This window comes from Dasypus novemcinctus, chromosome 10, assembly GCF_030445035.2.
Source record: "Dasypus novemcinctus isolate mDasNov1 chromosome 10, mDasNov1.1.hap2, whole genome shotgun sequence".
NCBI classification, from domain to species: Eukaryota; Metazoa; Chordata; class Mammalia; order Cingulata; family Dasypodidae; genus Dasypus; species Dasypus novemcinctus.
In genome coordinates, this window is record NC_080682.1 from 111040146 (window position 1) to 111061158 (window position 21013).

At 38.9% G+C, this 21013-nt stretch overlaps 1 protein-coding gene across 1 annotated transcript in view; it reads left to right on the top strand.

Annotated features, from left to right (window-relative positions):
- The window catches only part of AAMDC (adipogenesis associated Mth938 domain containing), a 45598-nt gene extending 32782 nt beyond the window's left edge, over positions 1-12816 (top strand). The window contains exons 3-4 of the mRNA XM_004466275.5: positions 10319-10414; positions 12530-12816. Of these exons, the coding sequence (XP_004466332.2) occupies positions 10319-10414; positions 12530-12670 (237 nt within the window). The 3' untranslated portion in view covers positions 12671-12816. The remainder of the gene's footprint in view (positions 1-10318; positions 10415-12529) is intronic.
- Positions 12817-21013: the final 8197 nt, after the last annotated feature.

Here is a 21013-nt window from a genome sequence, read left to right on the forward strand (position 1 = left end):
CAATAGAGAGTTCATAAACAAACCCTCAACAAAATATATCTGACCAATTAATTTTTGACAAGCGTGTTAAGACTATACTATGAGGAAAGTGGTGTCTTTTCCACAATTGATCCTGGGAAAACTGTATATCCACATGCAGTGTAAGTTGGTCCCTTACCTTATACCATATGCAAAAATTATATGAAAGACCTAAATTTGAGAGCTGAAATCATAAAACTTTTAGGAAAAAAACAGAGGGCAAGACAAATACTTATTACTCTGGGTTTGGAGATGGTTTTTAAAATATAACACCAAGAATATAGACAACAAAATAAAAAAAACAGATAAATCAATTAAAAACTTTTCTATATATACTGACAATGTCAAGAAAATGAAAAGACAACCCACAGAATAAGAAAAAGTATTGACAAATCATATTTTTAAGAAAGTTTTAATATCCAGAATATATTTTTAAAGCTCCTATAACTCGTCAATAAAAAAAAATTTCAATTAAAAAATGGTCAAATGTCTTGAATAGCCATTTCTCAAAAAATATATACAAATGGCCAGTAAGCACATGAAAAGATGCTCAGCATCATGGACCATTAGGGAAATGCAAATCAAAACCATAATGAGATACCACTTCGCACCCAATAGGATGAATATTACCTTTTAAAAAAATAAATGTTGGACAGAATGCAGAGAAATTGAAACTCTAGTGCATCATTGGTAGGAATGAGAAACAGTGCAGCCACTGTGGAAAGCAAGATGGCAGTTCCTCAAAAATTTAAATGTAGAATTACCATGTTACCCAGCAATTCCACTTCTAGTAATATACCCAAAGAAAGTCATAACAGTCTCAAATAGACACTTACATACCAGTGTTTATAGGTGCATAGTAGCCCAAAGTTGGAAACAACTCAAGTGTCCATCAACAAATGATTGGAAAAAACAAAATGTGGTACATATACAGAATGGAATAGTATTTGGCCATAGGAAAGAATGAATTTTTTGAGTCGTACTGCAACATGGGAAGAACCTTGAAAACATTATGAGTGAAATAAGCAAGACACATAAGGACAAATTTGTATGTCACTTATAACATGTCTAGAAATAGCAAATCCACAGAAACAAAGTAGATTAGAGGTTACTAGGGGGTGGGGAAAGGGCAGAAGGGGGATGTATGGTTAGTGGATATTCAACACAACCAAGAGGCCAAAAGGCCTCCTCAATTGGTTACCAGTATCCATAAACATTTACTTTTTACAGGTGATTCCATGAATTTAAAACACAACGTCTCTCCAAATCTTAGCTCTTGACACTCTCATTTATTCAGGCTGATATGTGAGTTGAATTGTGTTCAGGGATTAAATTTTAAAGTCAGCATTTAAAATGAAAATTGCCTACAGTACTCAAAATCCTTTAAGAAGATATTTCTTCAGTATTAGAACATGTGGTTAAATTCACTTGAAGACCAGGTTAAGTAGTTGCCTTGCATTTAGGCCCCATGTTGTGTGAAAAGTACATATTGTAGTTTTATATCCTGGAAGCACACTCAGTGAGATAGAAGATTCACACTGCAAGCAGCACCTGTGAAACCAAAATGAAAGGAATGACAAAAGCATGTCCACTATCTCATATTCAATCCAGGCCTATACTCTTTGAGTAGAATGGCTAAATTACCTTCACTATTTAAATATTTCTTTTTTCTCTCTCTCTGTTTCTGAAAACATATGGTTCAGTTCCCTTATGGTACCCTTGTAAAAATTCTTTTTTGTTTGTTTGTTTGTTTTTTACACTTTTTAAATTAAAGTTAATAGATCACAAAGAACATTACATTAAAAAATAAAATAAAAACATAAAAAACATATACCCCACTCCCCACCCCCCACCCCATCATTTTTGTAAATTGTATTTTTTTGAAGATATATACATCACACACAAAAAAATGTTACATTAAAAAATATAAGAGGTTCCCGTATACCCTCCACCCCCCACCCCATTCCTCCCATACCAACAACCTCCTCCATCATTGTGACATACTCGTCGCACTTGGTGAACACATTTTGAAGCACTGCTGCACCACATGGATAATAGTTTACTGTGTAGTTCACACTCTCCCCAGTACATTCAGTGGGTTATGGCAGGATATATAAAGTCCAGCATCTGACGCTACAATATCATTTAGGACAACTCAAGGTCCCAAAAATGCCCCCACACCACATCTCTTCTTCCCTCTCCCTGCCCTCAGCAACTACTATGGCCACTTTCTCCACCTCAATGCTACATTGAGGTGTAGAACTTCCTTTATACATTCTGCATATTAAACTTTGTCCCTTATAGTGATCTTGTGTGATTGACTTTCTAACATTCATTCCACCGTGATTGAATTAGTGAGCCAAAGGGTGCTGATGCAAAATACCAGAAGTCTGTTGGCTTTTATAAAGGGTATTTATTTGGGGTAGAAGCCCATAGTTAACAGGCCATAAAGTATATGTTCCCTCACCAAACATAAAGTTACTTCCCTCACCAAAGTCTTTTGCCACCTGTTAGAGCAAGAAGGCTGCCGATGTCTACCAGGGTTCAGGCTTCCTTCTCTCTTCCCAGGGCTGGCTTCTCTCCGGGCTCAGGGTTCCTTTCTTCCCAGGGCATGCTTCTCTTTCCTCACAACCCAAGCTCCTCTGTGTGTTTACTTCCTGGGGCTCCAGCTCAAGACTCCAGCATCAAAACTCAACATCAAAACTCCAACTCTATCCTTTGCCATGTCTTTTATCTGTGCACCCTCCTAATGTGGCCCTATCAAAGCCCTAATCATAATTTAATCATGCCCAGGTACAGACTAATTTGCAAACATAATCCAATATCTATTTTTGGAATTTATTAACCAAATCAAACTGCCACACACCTGAAGTGATTTATCTAACCAATCATGGTTTAGTTTAGGAGTTATGGATTAGTTAGGGTAAATGCCAAGCTGCTGTAATAGAAATCTCAAAGTTCAGTGGCTTAAAGGAAGTGGAAATATATTTCTTTCTCTCTCATATTATTGTGGCCAGTCTAAGCTAAGAGCAGGGATGAGGGTTATGTTGAAGAAAGGAGCTTTGCTGCACAGGGTCACTTAGGGATCCACGTTTTCTCCTTTGGGTTGATTCATCATCTCTTAGGGCATTTTCCTGTAGGAATGGTTGGAGCTGGTTGTAGGCATGCCAGGATTCTAATTTGAGAGAAAGGGAAAAGAGAAGAAAAGCCCAGTATTATGAGGCCCAGTCCTAGATGTGACATCATTTCTTCTGCTCACATTCCATTGAATTTAATATTAGTGCTAACACAGTCCGGTGGCCACACCTAATTGCACGGAAGGAAGAAAATGGAGTCTAGCTGGGCAGCCATATGCCTCAGAAACGGGGCAGAATGGATTTTGAAAGGACAGCTAGCATTCTGCCACTATGATATGAGGATAAGTCTGCTGGTGGACTATTGGGAAAGATTTCCATTCCTGTAAACTAACAAAGCACATACATTACTAGGTCACACATTTGTTTTTAATATTTTAATAACTGCATTTTCATAAAATCAGCTTCCTTTGAAATCCGATGTATTTTATATTACACATATTGAAAATTCAGAGAAGGGGCCATAGCTTTCATCGGCTAAAGGGGTGTGTGGTACAAAAAAAAACAGGCTTCTGCCCTGGTAAAGGCAGAGGGATCAATTAAGAGGCTCTTAATTCAGACAAGAGATAAAGAGAATGTAAACCCAATGCCTAGAGGGGACAGATTCCAGAGATCCTTTAACCTTTATCACAGAAGCTGCTTTTATCAGCAATATAGCCAGATAACTGCATTGCCACTACCCATTTATCCTCATTTCATTTGGGCAGAAGGGAATGTTTCTTTGAAAGTAATTTAGGAATGTTTCCTTTTAAAATATAAGGTAAAATAGGGGTAAATGTCAAGCTGTATAGGATATTCCACCTTTATTTAGGCAGCACAGTAGGAATTAGCTGGCTATTTCCACAATTAATAGCTTCCCTAAGAAAAAACAACAAGCTTTTCCAAGCCTAGGTTGTGTGGCAGAAAGCTTCTTAAACAGTAACAGAATCAGACAGTGTGAGAAGAGAGCCTTAGTGGTTTGCTCAGAGGGATCAGAACTGGTCGCAGGTTGAGGATGCCTCAATAACAGTCGAATGCTCCCATCTCAGGCCTCTGCACAAAGCTGTGAGTAATCACCTGCCAATGCCTAGATCCACAGGCTGTTGCAGAGTTATCTTTCATTGCTCTGTACTTGACACTCTGGGTCTGCAGGATACCATGAATAGCCACGTTTGTCATTTGAGTTCCAGTGATCCAGCAACTCTGATGGGCTGCAGCTATCTCCAGTCTCTGAATCTCCAGAGGATTATGCTTTTGCACTTTTCTATGACCTTTCACTTGATTTCTAGCAGTCAGTGTCCTTGTTTCATTTTACTAGAATGCGAACTCTTAGAGACTGGGAGTGATAGTGCTATAGCACAGCAAGTACTATTCTTTCTTAAATGAAGAAATCATTCGGTAATTCAGGTAAATGCTTTTACTTAACAAAGGAGAAGTCTCCAATCTTGTTTTGTAATTCCATTAAATATTTACCTTGGTCATATCCCTAGGAAAAAAAATTGGTTTTTCAAATCATATTCAGCACAGGGTGGTTCTATGACTCCTCACAGGACTGTAGAACTAAAAAGGGCATTTAATCTACTCCTCTCAACAGCCTTTAAAGGGAAGCGGATTTGGTTCAATGGATAGAACGTCCACCTACCACATGGGAGGTCCAGGTTTTAAACCCAGGGCCTCCTGATGTGCGTTATGAGCTGGCCCACGCGCGGTGCTGATGCACACAAGGAGTACTGTGCCACGCAGGGGTGTCCCCCGCGTAGAGGAGCCCCACGCACAAGGAGTGCACCCCATAAGGAGAGCTGCCCAGCGTAAAAGGAAGTTCAGCCTGCCCAGGAGTGGTGCCGCACACACAGAGAGCTGACGCAGCAAGATGACACAACAAAAACAGACAGATTCCTGGTGCCGCTGACAAGAACATAAGCGGACACAGAAGAACACACAGCAAATGGACACAGAGAGCAGACAACTGGAATGGGGAAAGGGAAATAAATAAATAAATCTTTAAAAAATATCAAAAACATTCTTTAAAAATCAGTTGTTAGGAAGTGGATGTGGTTCAGGCGACTGGGCTCCTACCTACCACATGGAAGGTCACTGGTTCGGATCCCAGGGCCTCCTAAAGAAGACAGCAAGCTGATGTCATAGGCAGACATGGTAAGCTGGCACAAAAAAGAGACACAAGAAGAAAAAACAATGAGAGACACAACAAAGCAGGGGGCAGAGGTTCCTGGTGCCTCCTAAAAAAGAGCGAACTGACGTGACAGACAGGCATGGCAAACTGATGCAACAAGATTACTCAACAGGGAAGCGGACTTGGCCCAGTGGTTAGGGCGTCCGTTTACCACATGGGAAGTCCGTGGTTCAAACCCTGGGCCTCCTTGACCCGTGTGCAGCTGGCCCATGCACAGTGCTAATGTGCGCAAGGAGTGCCGTGCCACGCAGGGGTGTCCCCCGCGTAGGGGAGCCCCACGCGCAAGGAATGCGCCCGTAAGGAGAGCCGCCCAGCGCGAAAGAAAGTGCAGCCTGCCCAGGAATGGCGCCATCCACACGGAGAGCTGACACAGCAAGATGACTCAACAAAAAGAAACACAGATTCCCATGCTGCTGACAGTAACAGAAGCGGACAAAGAAGAACACACAGGGAATAGACACAGAGAACAGACAACTGGGACCGGGGGGGAGGGGAGATAAATAAATAAATAAATCTTTAAAAAAAATTATTCAACAAGAGACATTCAACATCAGAGGTCCCAGATTTGGATCCCAGTGCCTCCTAAAGAAATAAGGAAGGAAAACAGACACAGCAAGTGAAAAACAAGGGGGTGGGGAGAAATTAAAAAATAACCTTTTTTAAAAACTGACAATTGTTGGGAACAGTTGTGGCTCAAGTGGTTGAGCACCTGCTTCCCACATGGGAGTTCCTGGGTTTGGTTCCTGATGCCTCAAAAAAAACAAAACATAAACAAGCAATACAAAAGAAAAAACTAACTTGGGAGCCAATGTGACTCAGTGGTTGAGCGCCATCTTCCCACATATGATGTCCTGGGTTCAATTCTTGGCCCCTGGTACCTCGAAACAACTAGAAAACCAAAACTTTCTAACTAGCATGCATGAAACCAGTATAGCCCTTTCTAATTACCATGTTTTTAGTCCCCCCCTCCCGTGGCTTTTTTTGTATTCTGTCTGCTCCCTGTGTCCATTTGCTGTGCGTTCTTCTGTGTCTGTATTTATTTATTTTTATTTATGCCCCCCGCCATTGCAGCTTGCCTGTTGTTTGCTCTGTGTCCTTTTGCTGCGTGCTCTTCCATGTTTTTTACTTGTCTCCCTTTTTGTTGCATCACCTTGCTGAGTCAGCTCTCCGTGGCGCTTGTGGGCCGGCGGCCCTCCACGGCATTTGCAGGGGGGCACTCTGCAGCACTTGTGGTCTGGCGGCTCTCTGTGGCGTGCCAGGAGCCTGCCTTCACAAGGAGGCCCCGGGACGCGAACCTAGGGCCTCCCGTATGGTAGACAGGAGCCCAACTGATTGGGCCACAGCCGCTTCCCCACTGATTGGTTTTTGAAAGGTGAACTATAACCTTGGATTTGCTAATATTTTGTTCATGATTTTCATTAATTATTTAAGAGACTTTGCAAGTGAAGTCAATATAGATCTATGTTTTTTCCCTATGGAAAGGTTTTAAATTATAAATTTAATTTCTAACTCTTAACAATTTTCTTTTTCTTCTTGTGTTATTTTTGATAAGCTGTGCTTTTTCAAGGCATTTGTCTATTTCATCTAAGTCGTCACATTTACTGACATAAAGTTTTTTCCTAATATTACTATGGATTTAGTTTCCTTTTCTTTTTCTAGCTTTTTTAGTTGGACGCTTAGACTATTGTATATAGACCGTTTTTCTCTTTCTCCTATAAATATTTAAAGCTATCCATTTCTAAGGGTTATTTAGCTGTGCCCTTAAATTTTAATATATTTTTTCATTTATCCTTCAGTTCAAAGTACTTTCTGTTGCTCAACTTCCAGTTATTGTGGCTTTTCTAAATATCTTGTTATTACTGATTTCTCATTTAAATCCATTTTTATCAGATAACAAATTCTGCATTATTTCACTCTTTGCAATTTTATTGAGTTTTATGACCCTGCATATAGCCTATCTTCATGAATATTCCATGTACACTTGAAAAGATATATATATTGCAGTCATTGAATAGTAATCTACAAATATCTATTAGATCAAATTAGTTGATGGTGGTGGTCAAATTTTTTATAGCCTTAATGACTTTGTCTATTTATTCCATCAGTTACTGAGAGAAGATTGTTAAAATTTCCATCTATGGAAATCATCTATTTCTATTTATACCTTTGTTCTATTATTTTATACTTCATATATTTTGAAGCTCTTTTATTAGGAGTGTACAGATTTGAGACTGTTATATTTTTCTTGATGAATTGACCCTTTTATCATTATGAAATGACACCCTTTAGCGCTAATAATACTCCTGTCTCGATGTCTACTTCCTGTTATATTAATATTATATATGACGGCGGACTTGGCCCAGTGGTTAGGGCATCCATCTACCACATGGGAGGTCCGCGGTTCAAATCCCAGACCTCCTCGACTCGTGTGGAGCTGGCCCACGCGCAGTGCTGATGCGTGCAAGGAGTGCCGTGCCACGCAGGGGTGTCCCCCGCGTAGGGGAGCCCCACGCGCAAGGAGTACGCCCGTGAGGAGAGCCGCCCAGCGCGAAAGAGAGTGCAGCCTGCCCAGGAATGGCGCCGTCCACACTTCCCATGCCGCTGACGACAGCAGAAGCGGACAAAGAAACAAGATGCAGCAAAATAGACACAGAGAACAGACAACCGGGGGAGGGGGGGAATTAAATAAATAAATAAATCTTTTTAAAAAAAAAAAAAAACTTACCGAATTCTGCACTTCATACATGTGCCATTTACTATATGCAAATTAACCTCAATAAAGCTGGGCTTTTAAAAAATATATATTATATATATTATATATATAATGCAGTTTTCTTAAGCTTAATGTTTGCTTTATCTTTTCTTTTTGCCCTTTTACTTTTAACCTGTCTTTATACTTTACAGTACATATCTTATAAACAACATTTAGCTCAATCTTGCTTTTTTTGTCCAGTTTGACAGTCTTTGCCTTTATTTGGATTAGTTAATCCATTTAACTTTAATGTTATTATTGACAAGGTTAGGTTGAAGTCTTTCATATTGCTGTTTGTTTTGTGTTTATCCCCATATTCTTTTTTCTGCTTCTTTTTTCATTTAATCATGTCTTTTTTAAATTATCCTATACCATCTTCTCTGTTACCTTTTAACTCTACTGTGTGTGTATGTGTGAGTGTGTGAGTGTGTGTGTGTGTGTGTGTGTGCCTGCTTAAGAGAAGGTTCAGGTTTAATTTAATCTAACATTTATGGTGTACTTGCAGTGAGCTGGGCAATAGGCTAAGCACAACAACTCTAGGTAGTCATTAAATTTAGTTCTTTCAAGCTTCAAGAAAGTTACTCCCTGGTAATAGTATTCTAGTAATGTGTGTTAGATCAGACATCAGATATGCTTGATTTCAAATCCTAGTTCCACCACATAGTAATTACATCATCTTGGGTAAGTTGTATATCTTTTGTGAGCTTCAATTTCCTTATCTATAAAACAAGGAAAATGGATGGTTTTGTGCTTACTTTCCAGCATTTTTATGCAAATCACATATAATAATTTATATAGTTGATTATAGAAACTGCAACTGTTAATTGGTAAGATGTTATTATTCTAGGTTTTAATGAAAAGACTCAGTCACTCTCCACTACCTTTTATAAATATGTAAATTTCAGTCCTATCTCTTTTAAACCATCATCTTTCTAGACTGAAGAATCCTTGTTTCTTTGGTGCACACATTTGTTATCTTTTTGTAATTTCAGCGCTTCCTTGTCTATACCATTCCTAGCTACCATTAGAATGAACTCCTTCCACAACCACTACATTAAGATACTCATACTCATACTTCAAGACACTGGTAAAATATCATGTCTTCCATGACAGTTTTCCATTCATATTTATTCATTTCCTCTTCTGAAATCCTCAAATCTGTTTGATCTCATCCATGTAACTATGTGCATATTCACTAACCTTACGTGACTACAATTCCTCTAGGCAATATTTGTTTCATCTGAGTATTCCTAATGCTTAGTTTAGGACCTGGTATACCATGATTGCTCAGTGAATGCTTGTTGAATGAATGAAAGAATAGAGATACATAAGTTGGGGAAGGAATACTTCATCTTTAAATTTCAGTGCTGAGAGCTCCATCCTTGTGCTGATATGTAACAAGTAACACCCAGTATTTTGGGCTGGTATTTACCGAACTGTAACCCCCATATCCCCATAGCTGAAATGGAGGCGATTCAAAAGCCACCAGCCCTTTAATGCTGGGTTAACCTTCAAACATCTCACCTTAAATATGCCCAGGAGCCCCTGAGAAGGCTTTACTGAATAATCAGGTTTTGAAGCATACATAGAATTTTCCCCAGAGTTGAGTGGGAAAGGAGCTAAGAAAAAAGAACAATATGAAGTTTCTTATGAAATCTTTCCAAAACCCCAATTTCAACATGGAGTGCCCATGCCTGCCTTCTCCTGCCTCATCTCTGCCCACTTCCTTGCTAGTCACTCTACACTCTAGTCATACCGAGCTCCCTGTAGTGCTCTAGCTTCTTTCTCTTCTCTGAGCCTTTGTACATGCTCTTCTCTCTACCCTGAATGCCTTGTTCCACTGATTTCCTTTAACCTGCCTAATTCCTATTGTCCTTTAGGTTTCAGCATAAATGTCACCCCCTCCAACCAATTTCTGTGCCTGCCTGCCCTCAGTCCCCAGGTCTGAATTAGGTGCCCTTTTTCTGTGCTGTCACAGTACCTTCAACGTACTTCTTTGTAGCATTTATAAAACTATTGAATTTTCCTTTTAGTTTTATATATTTTTCACTAGACATGGAGCTCCTTAAGGGTAGCACTCTAGCTTCTGTGTCATTCCCAGAACCTGCAACAATGTTTGGCACAGAGTAAACCTCAGTACATATTTCTTGAATAAATCAATGAATAAATGACTTCTACAAGAATATCTATGCCAAGAGAGATTAAAGAGCTGGTACCTGGTATACTTTCTTTTTCCACATCCAGCATTCTCCTGGTGTGCAGCCTACAGATGTGGAGGAAGTTGTCAAGAAGGGTGTGCAAACCCTTGTGATTGGCCGAGGGATGAGTGCGGCCTTGGAGGTAGGTATTGGTGTGTACAGCATTCCTGATGAGTCTGTGATCCCTTGAACCTTTACCTTAGAGAAATGTTTTTCCTTGGAATTCAGCTCTGTAAGTCATGTACCCTCAGTTTGCTGAGCCAGTGGATGACCCTGGATAGAATAATGGCTGCGTACTCTACTCTTCCTCATCAGGGTTGGCCTCCCCAGTTATTGCCTAACCCTTGGACTTGGTTGTTTCAACTATTTCTCAGAAATGCCTTTATCTCAGAATTTCTCAAGCTCTATAGTGATCAGTATTTGGTTCTTACATTTTTCTATTACTTTGCATTTTTATAGTACATTTTATATTTCTTTTTCTTCAGTACATTCAAGTTATGCTGTATTCCCCTTGCAGAAAAAAATCATGTTTATTTTTATTTTAGTAACAGAAAGAATATATGCTCATTGTAAAAGATTCAAATAGTACAGACATGTAGAGGTAAAAGATGAAAGATTTCCCCTCTCCCAATCTCCCCATGTGTTGTGTTCATGTTTATACTTATAACCTTTTTACATAAATAGCAACTCACTGTACATATTGTTCCATTATGACAGCATTTCACATTAGTATATAGAAATATCCCTCATTCTTTCCTTTGTTAGATGTACTAAAATACATTTCCTTACTTATAAAGGTGCCTTTTATTTATTTATATTTTCAGTTTAAACTTTTTTTTCATTAAAATAAGTCCTATCTATAAGGCTTTTTTTTTTGTTATCATAAAATCAAACATATAGAAAAGTAATGGAGGGAATTTTTAAAAAATATTTCACACATTGCTCTTTCTGAGATGGTGGAGTCTAATTAAAAACTATTTAGGGGAAACGGACTTTGGCCCAGTGGTTAGGGTGTCCGTCTACCATATGGGAGGTCCGCGGTTCAAGCCCCGGGCCTCCTTGACCCGTGTGGAGCTGGCCATGCGCAGTGCTGATGCGCGCAAGGAGTGCCGTGCCACGCAAGGGTGTCCCCCGCGTGCGGGAGCCCCACGCGCAAGGAGTGCGCCCGTGAGGAAAGCCGCCCAGCGTGAAAAGAAAGAGCAGCCTGCCCAGGAATGGCGCCGCCCACACTTCCCGTGCTGCTGACGACAACAGAAGCAGACAAAGAAACAAGACGCAGCAAATAGACACCAAGAACAGACAACCAGGGGAGGGGGGGAATTAAATAAATAAATAAATCTTAAAAAAAAAAAAAAAAAACTATTTAGGGGGAAAGAATACTCAGAACAAGCCAAAGTTGAGAAAATACCATCCTATAATAGCTGTCACTTACTGAAGACCTTTTATATTAATCCATTCACAAAATATTTATTAAGCACTATTATTGGTATTGGGGTCACCAAGATAAACACGACTAATAATGGTTATGCACCTCAGGGATTAAAAAAAGACAAGCAATTAAAAATACTGACAAATGCTATTAGGGAAATAAAATAGTGACTTATGAAGAGGGGCTTATTTAAATGGCTTGGTCAAGAAGGGCCTTTCTGAAAAGGCATTTCATCTTCACTCTACATATATTAGTTCATTTATCCTCACAACAATCCTGTAGTGTAAGTATTATTACACTTGTTTTACAGGAAATTGGAGCAAAGAGACTTTAACTAGCTAGCCTTCTTTGTTGGTACATGGCAAAGGTAGAATTTAGAATTCAGACTTAGGTGAAATGACTCAAATATTTAATGTTTACATACTTTGTGCTCTGTACCATGCTAGACATTTTACAACTTTAGTTCATTTAGTTCTCATAGCAAGCCTGTAAACTAGGTATTGTTATACGTAATTTACATATATGGAAACAATGGCTAAAAGAATTTAATTCACTTATGCAAGGTCACACCACTTGTAAGACTTCTAAATCCAAGGCTTTCTGACTCCAGAATTCTTGTTCTTTCCATTCCCATTCCACTTGAGCTTTACACATGGATATTATGATACCTCTGTCATTTCTCAGAGGCCTCTTTGAGACTGGGGAAATGGTGGGTGGCTGAGTAAGAATGGTCACTGTCCAGTTCTTTAGTACACTTGCTTTATGGTAGGAGAAGAAACGCTGGGGGCCTTGCCCCCTGACTTACTCATCTCTTTTCCTCCTTCCCAGGTGCCTCCATCAACTGTGGAGTACCTCGAGAAACAAGGTATTGATGTACGAGTCCTCCAGACACAGCAGACAGTGAAAGAATATAATGCCTTGGTTGCCCAAGGGGTCAGGGTGGGAGGTGTCTTCCATTCCACCTGCTAGATGAAATCTTAATAGGTGAATAAATCACTAAGCAATGATACCTGTGATTGTCACTTTTTAAAATTGTGATAAAAGATGCATAACATAAAAACTGTTTCAACCACCTTTAAGTGTAAAATTCTGTGACATTAAATATATTAACTCTATTGTATAGCTTCCACCATTATTTCCAAAATACTTTCATCGTGTCAAAAAGAAACTCTTTACCCATTAAGCAATACTTCCCCAGTCTCCTTTTCCCCTAGCCTCTGGTAACCACCATTCTTGCATTCCTTCTATGAATCTGCTTATTTTAGGTATTTTGTATAGGTGAAATCATACAATATTTGTCTTTCTGTGTCTAGCTTATTTCAAGTAACATGATGTGTTCATCTCTGTTGTACATCACTTCATTTCTATTATGGCTGAGTAATATTACATTATATGTACGTACTACATTTTGTTTATCCATTCATCTGTTCTTGGATACTTGGGTTGCTTCTGTCTTGTGGCTATTGTGAATAACGCTGACATGAGCCTTGGCATACAAGTATTTGGTTGGGTCCCTGTTATAATTTTTTGCAAATATACCTAGAAGTCAAATTTCAGAATCATATGCTAAATTTACTTTTTTTAAAAAAAGGTTTATTTATTTATTTATTTCTCTCCCCACCCCCCACCCACCCCGGTTGTCTGTTCTCTGTGTCTATTTGCTGCGTCGTCTTCTTTATCCACTTCTGTTGTCAGAGGTGTGGGAATCTGTGGTTTTTTTTGTTGCGTCATCATGTTGTGTCAGCTCTCCATGTGGGCGGCACCTTTCCTGGGCAGGTTGCACTTTCTTTCGCGCTGGGCAGCTCTCCTTACGGGGTGCACTCCTTGCACGTGGGGCTCCCCTACGTGGGGGACACTCCTGCATAGCACGGCATTCCTTACGCGCATCAGCGCTGCGCATGGGCCAGCTCCACACGACTCAACCACTGAAGTGTTTTCCACAGCCACTGTACCATTTTATAGTCCCACCAACATCATTCAAGAATTCCTATTTCTCTGCATCCTCACCACACTTGTTATTTTCCATTTTATAAGGAATAGCTGTTCCTTTATGTGTGAAGTGGTATCACATTGTGGGGTTTTTTTGGGTTTCTTTGTTTTTGTTTTTAGGAGAAACCAGATATTGAACCCAGGACCTCATACATGGGAAGCAGGCACTCAACTACTTGAGCTACATCCACTTCCATCTTATTGTGATTTTGATTTGCATTATCCTAATGACTAATGATGTTGAGCGTCTTTTCATATGCTTACTGGCTATTTGTATATCTGCTCTGGAGAAATGACTCTTCAAGTCCTTTTCTTATTTTTTACTTTGATTGTCTCTTGTTTTGTTGTTGAGTTGCAGTAGTTCTTTATGTATTCTGGATAGTAAACCAGTTTAGCTGACCTGTGATTTCTGTATATTTTCTCCCATTCTGTAGGCTGTCTTTTCACTTTATTTATAATTTCCTTTACACAGAAGTTATTAATTTTGATGATGTCCTATTTATCTATTTGTTCTTTTGTTGCTCTTACTTTTGGTGCCATACATATATAAGAATACCTAATACAAGGTCATGAAGATTTTCCATATTTTTTCTCCTAAGAGTTTCATGGTTTTACCTCTTATGTTTAGATTATTGATCCATTTTTAATTGATTTTTATATATCTTGGGAGGTATGGCCCAAAATTCATTGTTTTACATGTGGATTTCCAGTTATCCCAGCACCATTTGTTGAAGAGACTATTTTTTCCCCTTGTCCAAAATCAACTGGCCATACATGTATGGGTTTATTTCTGGAATGTCAATTCTATTCCATTGGTTTATATGTCTATCCCATGTCAGTAAAACACTGTTTTAGTTACAGTAGCTTTCTCATAAGTTTTGAAATCATGAAGTATAAGTTTTCCAACTGTCTTGTTTTTTCAAGATTTTTGGGCTATTTAGGACTCCTTACACCATATGAATTTTAGGACTGGCTATTCCATTTCTTAAAAAAAAAAAAAGACTACTGTAATTTGGGTAGGAATTGCATTAAATCTGTATATTGTTTTAGGTAATAACTGACATATTAACTATATTCTTCTAATACATGAACATGGGATGTCTTGCCATTTATTTAGGTCTTCTTTAATAGCTTTCAGCGGAGTTTTATAGTTTTCTGTGTATAAGTCTTTCACTTTCTTGGTTAAATATATTCCTAGATAGACTTTTAGAAGCTATTGTAAATGGAATTGTTTTCTTAACTTCCTTTTCAGATTGCTCAGTATTGGTGTACAAAAGCACCATGATTTTTGACTGTTGATCTTGTACCCTGGAGCTTTACTGAATTCACTTATTAGTTCAGTGGCTTGTGGATTCTGTGGGATTTTATATATATAAGACCATGTTATCTGTGCATAGAGATAGTTTAACTTCTCCCTTTCCAATTTGAATGTCTTTTATTAATTTTCTTGTCTAAGAACTCTGGCTAGAATTTCCAATACAATTATTGAATAACAGTGGTGGCAGCAGGCATCCTTGTTTTGTTCCTGATCTTAGAAGACATCTTTTACCACCGAGTGTGATGTCATCTATGAGTTTTTCATATATGCCCATTACCATATTGAGAAAGTTTCCTTTTATTGCTAGTTGTCTGAGTGGTTTTTAATCATGAAAGGATGTTCGGTTTTCTGAAACGCATTTTCTGCATCAATCGAAATTAGTGTGCTATATTTGTTTTTTCCCCTTACTCTACTAATGTGGTATATTACATTCATTGATTTTTCTACCTTGCAGTCTTGGAATAAATCATACTTGGTCATGATGTGTAATGCCTTTAATAAACTGTTGTATTCAGTTTGCTAGTATTAAGGGTGTTTGCCTCTATTAAGTAAGTTTTTTTTTCCTTGTGCTGTCATTATCTGGCTTCGGTAATACAGTAATGCTGGCTTCATACAAGGAATTAGGAAGGATTCACTCTTTTACTTTTTGGAAGAATTTAAGAATAATTTAATTCTTTGAATGTAGGTGGAATTCAGCAGTGAAGCTGTCTGGTCCTGGAATTTTCTTTATTGGGAGGTTTTTGATTACTGATTCAAAAGAAGGTTAGGTAATTTGTGTGTTTCTAGGAATTTGTCCATTTTATCTAGGACACAGATTTTTTTAATGTACAAATATCCTCCTGTAATCCTTTTTATCTCTGTAAGGTCAGTGTTGATGTCCCCTCCTTTCATTTCTGATTTTAGTTATTTGTGTTCTCTTTTTTTCCTTGGTCAGTCTGTCTGAAGGTTTGTCAATTTTATTTCTCTTTTTTAAAGAGTCAACTTTTGTTTTCATTAATTCTCTCTATTATTTTTCTATTATCTATATATCATTTATCTCTTCTCTGTAATTTCCTTCTGCTCATTTTGGGTCTTATTTTAGGTCCTTCAGGTATAAAGTGAGGTTACAAATGTATAACCTTTTTCTCTTTGAATGTAGCTATTTACAGCTATAAATTTCCCTCCCAGCACTCCCTTCACTGCATCCCAGAAGTTTTGGTATGTTACATATTCCTTTTCATTTATCTCTTTGTGTTTTCAAAATTCCCTTGGGATTTCTTTTTCTCTCATTGGTTATTTAAGAGTGTGTTGTTTTGACTTATTTGTGATTTTTCCATTTTTTCTATTACTGATTTCTAACATCATTCCATTGTGGTCAGAAAAGATACTTTATATGGTTTTATTATTTTTTAAATAATAAAACTTGATTTGTGGCCTAAAATATGCTCTGTCCTAGAAAATGACCCATGGGTATTTGAGAAGAGTGTGTATTCTGCCTTTGTGGGTTAAATGTGTTTGGTGTAATTGGTCTATAGTGTTATATCCTTACTGAAAGTGGTATATTGAAGTCTCAAACTATTATTGTAGAACCTTCTATTTCTCCCTTGATTTCTGTCATTCTTTGCCTCATATATTTTGGGACTGTGTTGCATGTATGTTAATAATTCTTATATCTTCTTACTGGTTCACACCTTTCATCAATATGTAATGTCCTTTGTCTCTTGTAACCTTTTTTGACTTGTCTGTTTTTCTGACACTATAACCTCCTCTTCTCTCTTGGTTACTGTTTACATGGAATATCTTTCTGTCCCTTTACTTTCAACCTTGTTTCTAAAGTGAGTCTCTTGTAGATAACATGGATCATGGTTTTTTTCAGTTGTTTTTATCTAATCTGCCAACCTCTGCCTTTTTAATAAGAGTTTAAACTATTAACATTTAAGGTAATTACTTATAAGAATTTATTTCTACCATTTAGCTATTTATTTTCTGCATATTATATATGATTTTTCTTATACAAGTACTACATTACTTTCTTTTTCATATATAGTTGATTTTTTTGTAATGTAACTTTTGATTATATTCTTCTCTCCTGTCTCTATATTTATTAGTTTTTTGTGTGTGATTACCTTTGTGATTACAATTAATATCATTTTGAACTTATAAAACCTAGTTTGAATCATGCTAACTTAAGTAATATAAAAATGCTCTGCTCCAATATATACCATCCCTCCCCTTTATACTGGTATTGTGTTAGAATACATCTTCCATTGTGTGCCCATTAACATATGTTTTAATTATTGTTTGACGCATCTGCCTTTTGCATCATATAGGAATATTAAAGCAGTTATAACCCAAGTTTACAATAATACAGGATTTTGTATTTACCTATGTAGTTACCTGAACGAATTCTTTTTATTTCTCCTCACTTTTTTTTTCATTTATGTATTTATTTATTTATTTTTTGGTTTCTTTATGGTTTTGAGTTACTGTCTAATGTCCTTATCTCAACCTAAAGGAGTCCCTTTTGCATATCTTGTAGAGCAGATTATCTGGTAATGAACTCAGCTTTTCTGTATCTGTAAATGCCTTGATTTATCCTTCACTCTTGAAGGATAACTTTTCTGGTATAGAATTATTGGTTGACAGTTTTGTTTTCTAAGGACTTTAAATATGTCATCCAATTGCCTTCTGGTTTCTGACCTCCATAGTTTATGATGAGAAATTGGCTTTAATCTTATTTAGGATCTTATCCTTCTGGCTTGCCTATGATGCATAAATTGTTACACTGAATGGTATCCCACTGGTCTCTCTAGCTCTGTTCATTTTTCTTCATTCCTTTTTCTTTCTGCTTCTTACATTGAATAATTTCAATTATCTTACCTTAAGTTCGCTGATCTTGTCTTTCGCCTGCTCAAATCTGCTTGCTCAAACTGCTGTTGAATCTCTCTAGTGAATTTTTTACTTTTAAGATCAAAATTTCTGTTTAGCTCCTTTTGATAATTTCTCTTTTTTTAAAGATTTATTTTTTATTTATTTCTACCTCCTCCCATCCCCTGCCCCGAGTTGTCTGCTCTCTGTGTCCATTTGCTGTGTGTTCTTCTGTGTCTGCTTGTATTCTTGTCAGCGGCACCAGGAATCTGTTTCTCTTTTTTTTTGCATCATCTTGCTGCGACAGCTCTCTGTGTGCGGCGTCACTCCTGGGCAGGCTGCACTTTTTTCGCATGGGGTGGCTCTCCTTACGGGGTGCACTCCTTGCACATGGGGCTCTCCTACCCTGGGAACACCTCTATGCGGCACAGCACTCCTTGTGTGCATCCAGCATGTGCATGGGCCAGCTCACTACACAGGTCAGGAGGCCCTGGGTTTGAACCCTGGACCTCCCGTGTGGTAGGCGGATGCTCTATCAGTTGAGCCAAAGCTGCTTCCCTTGATAATTTCTGCGTCGTTATTTTTCCTCATTGTTTTCCTAATTTCCTTTAGTCTTTGTTCATAATTTCCTTTAGCTCGCAAATGTATTCAAGATAGCAGATTTAATGCCTTTGACTAATAGTTCATAATACTCCCACTCTTCTGGGATTGCTGGTTTTTTGCTGGTTGTGGGCTGGTGCCATCTGTGACTTTTCCAACCACTTTTGTTCCCAAATTGGAAAGCTAAGGGAACAAAAGGGAGAGGTACTCTCTCTTTAAGTCTCCTCTTCCACTTAAGGCTGTAGGGGTTGAAACAGTGGCCACTCTCTCTGCAAGCCACTCAGTGATCAAAAGAAGCAATCAGTTTACACACATTTCCTTTTTGGAGGACAAGGTCTTTATTGCCTATCTTGGCACCAGCAAGCTACATCAGGAATACAAGGTGCAGTCTCCACAGCTGCCTGCCATTCTGTTGTAGGCTGGGAGATGGGAGTTGATACACCGAAGGGAAGGTTCATCAATATTTCCTGCAACTTGCTAGCCTCTTTATCCAGCTCTCCCTTGCTTGCAGCAAGGGTTCCACTATTTCCAGAGTTCCCAAAATAATTAATTCTGACAGTTCTTGTGACTTCAAGAGTTATTTTGCTTTAGTGGAGCTTCCTTATTCTCCAGTCTTCCCACAGTCCTCTCTGTGACTATGACTTCTACCACTCTCCATACTAGCATGCTGCAATCATTTTTGAACACCTACTCCTGCCAGGTCCTGTGCTATGTTCTTGTGATGCAGAGATAAGTAAGGCAAATTCCATATCCTTGGGGAGGCTGGAACTCAGGAGAGGAAGAAAATATTTACTGAAATACAAATATTTGGCCAGATATATGAGACACTAAAGGCAAAAATAAAGGCTTTTGCCTTGAAGGCTGAAGAAAAATTTCAATGCATTAAAATCACAATACAGGGAAACAGATACGGATCAAGTGATTGAACTTCCACCTGCCATACTCCCATTCCTGGTGCCTCCTGGAGAAGGTAAGCTGGCATGGTGGGCAGGCGTGGTGAGCTGATGCAACAAGATGACACAATGAAAGAGACACAAAGAGGAAAGACAGTGAGAGACAAAACAAACCAGGGAGCTGAGGTGGCTCGAGTGACTGAGTGCCTCTTTCCCAAATGGGAGGTCTCAGGTTTGTTTCCCAGTGCCTCCTAAGGAGAAGACGAGCAGACAGTGAGCACAGACAACAAAGGGGGCAGGAATAAATAATCACACTACAGTCGATGCTTTGCAGTGTTTATTAAAAAAATACAGCTAATATTGAGCATTGTATATGTCAGGCAGTGTGATAGGCTCCAGAAAAAATAGCAGTCAACACCTTGCTGTCATGAATCTTATACTCTTGTGGGGAAAATCAACAAATAAATATGTAAGTAGGGAAATGGATGTGGTTCAAGCGGTTGGGCTCCTGTCTACCATATGGTAGGTCCCAGGTTTGGTTCCCAGGGCTTCCTGGTGAAGGTGAAGTTGACCCGCTCTGTGGAGAGCTGGCTGGTGCTGCAAGTTGACACAACAAGATAACACACACAAAAAAAAGAGACACAGAGGAAAGACAATGAGACACAACAAACCAGGGAGCTGAGGTGGCACAAGAGAGTGAGCGAGCACCTCTCTCCCATGTCAGAGGTCCCAGGATTGGTTCCTGGTGCTTCCTGAAGAGAAGACAAGCCAACACACAAGAATGCAAGAATGCACAGCGAGGAAAGCGGATTTGGCTCAATGGATAGAGCGTCCGCCTACCACATGTGGTGAGCTGGCCCATGCGCATTGCTGATGCACACAAGGAGTGCTGTGCCACACGGGTGTCCCCTGTGTAGGGGAGTCCCACACGCAAGGATTGCGCCCCATAAGGAGAGTCGCGCCGCGTGATGAAGATGCAACGTGCCCAGGAGTGGCGCCACACACACAGAGAGCTGACGCAGCAAGATGACACTACAAAAAGAGACACAGATTCCCAGTGCCGCTGACAAGGATACAAGCAGACACAGAAGAACACACAGCGAATTGACAAACAGAGCAGACAACTAATCGGGGGGGCAGGAAGGGAAGAGAAATAAATAAAAAATATTTTTAAAAAAAGAATGCACAACGAATGAACACAGTAGACAACGAGGTGGGGGGAGAAATAAAATAAATCTTTAAAAAGAAAAAATATATAAGTATAATCTGTTATTATAAAAACAAAGCAGGATAAGAGGACAAAGAGTGACGGGGGCTATTACAGATCCATGGTCAGAGAAGGTCTCTTTGTGAAGATGACATATGAGCAGAGCCCTAAATGAGGCAAGGGAGCAAATGGGAAGTAACAGAAGGACCAGTGAGTTAATAGTTGGGTTCTATGCAGACTGTTCTACTAATCAACTCTGGGACCCCAGCCTGCAGTTCTCTCTAGGCCTTGGATTCCCTGACTATAAAAGATGGGTCTGGACTAGATGCGTTTATTTTATATATTTTTTAAAAGATTTATTTATTTATTTATTTCTCACCCCCCACCCCCACCCCGGTTGTCTGTTCTCTGTGTCTATTTGCTACATGTTCTTCTCTGTCTGCTTCTGTTGTTGTCAG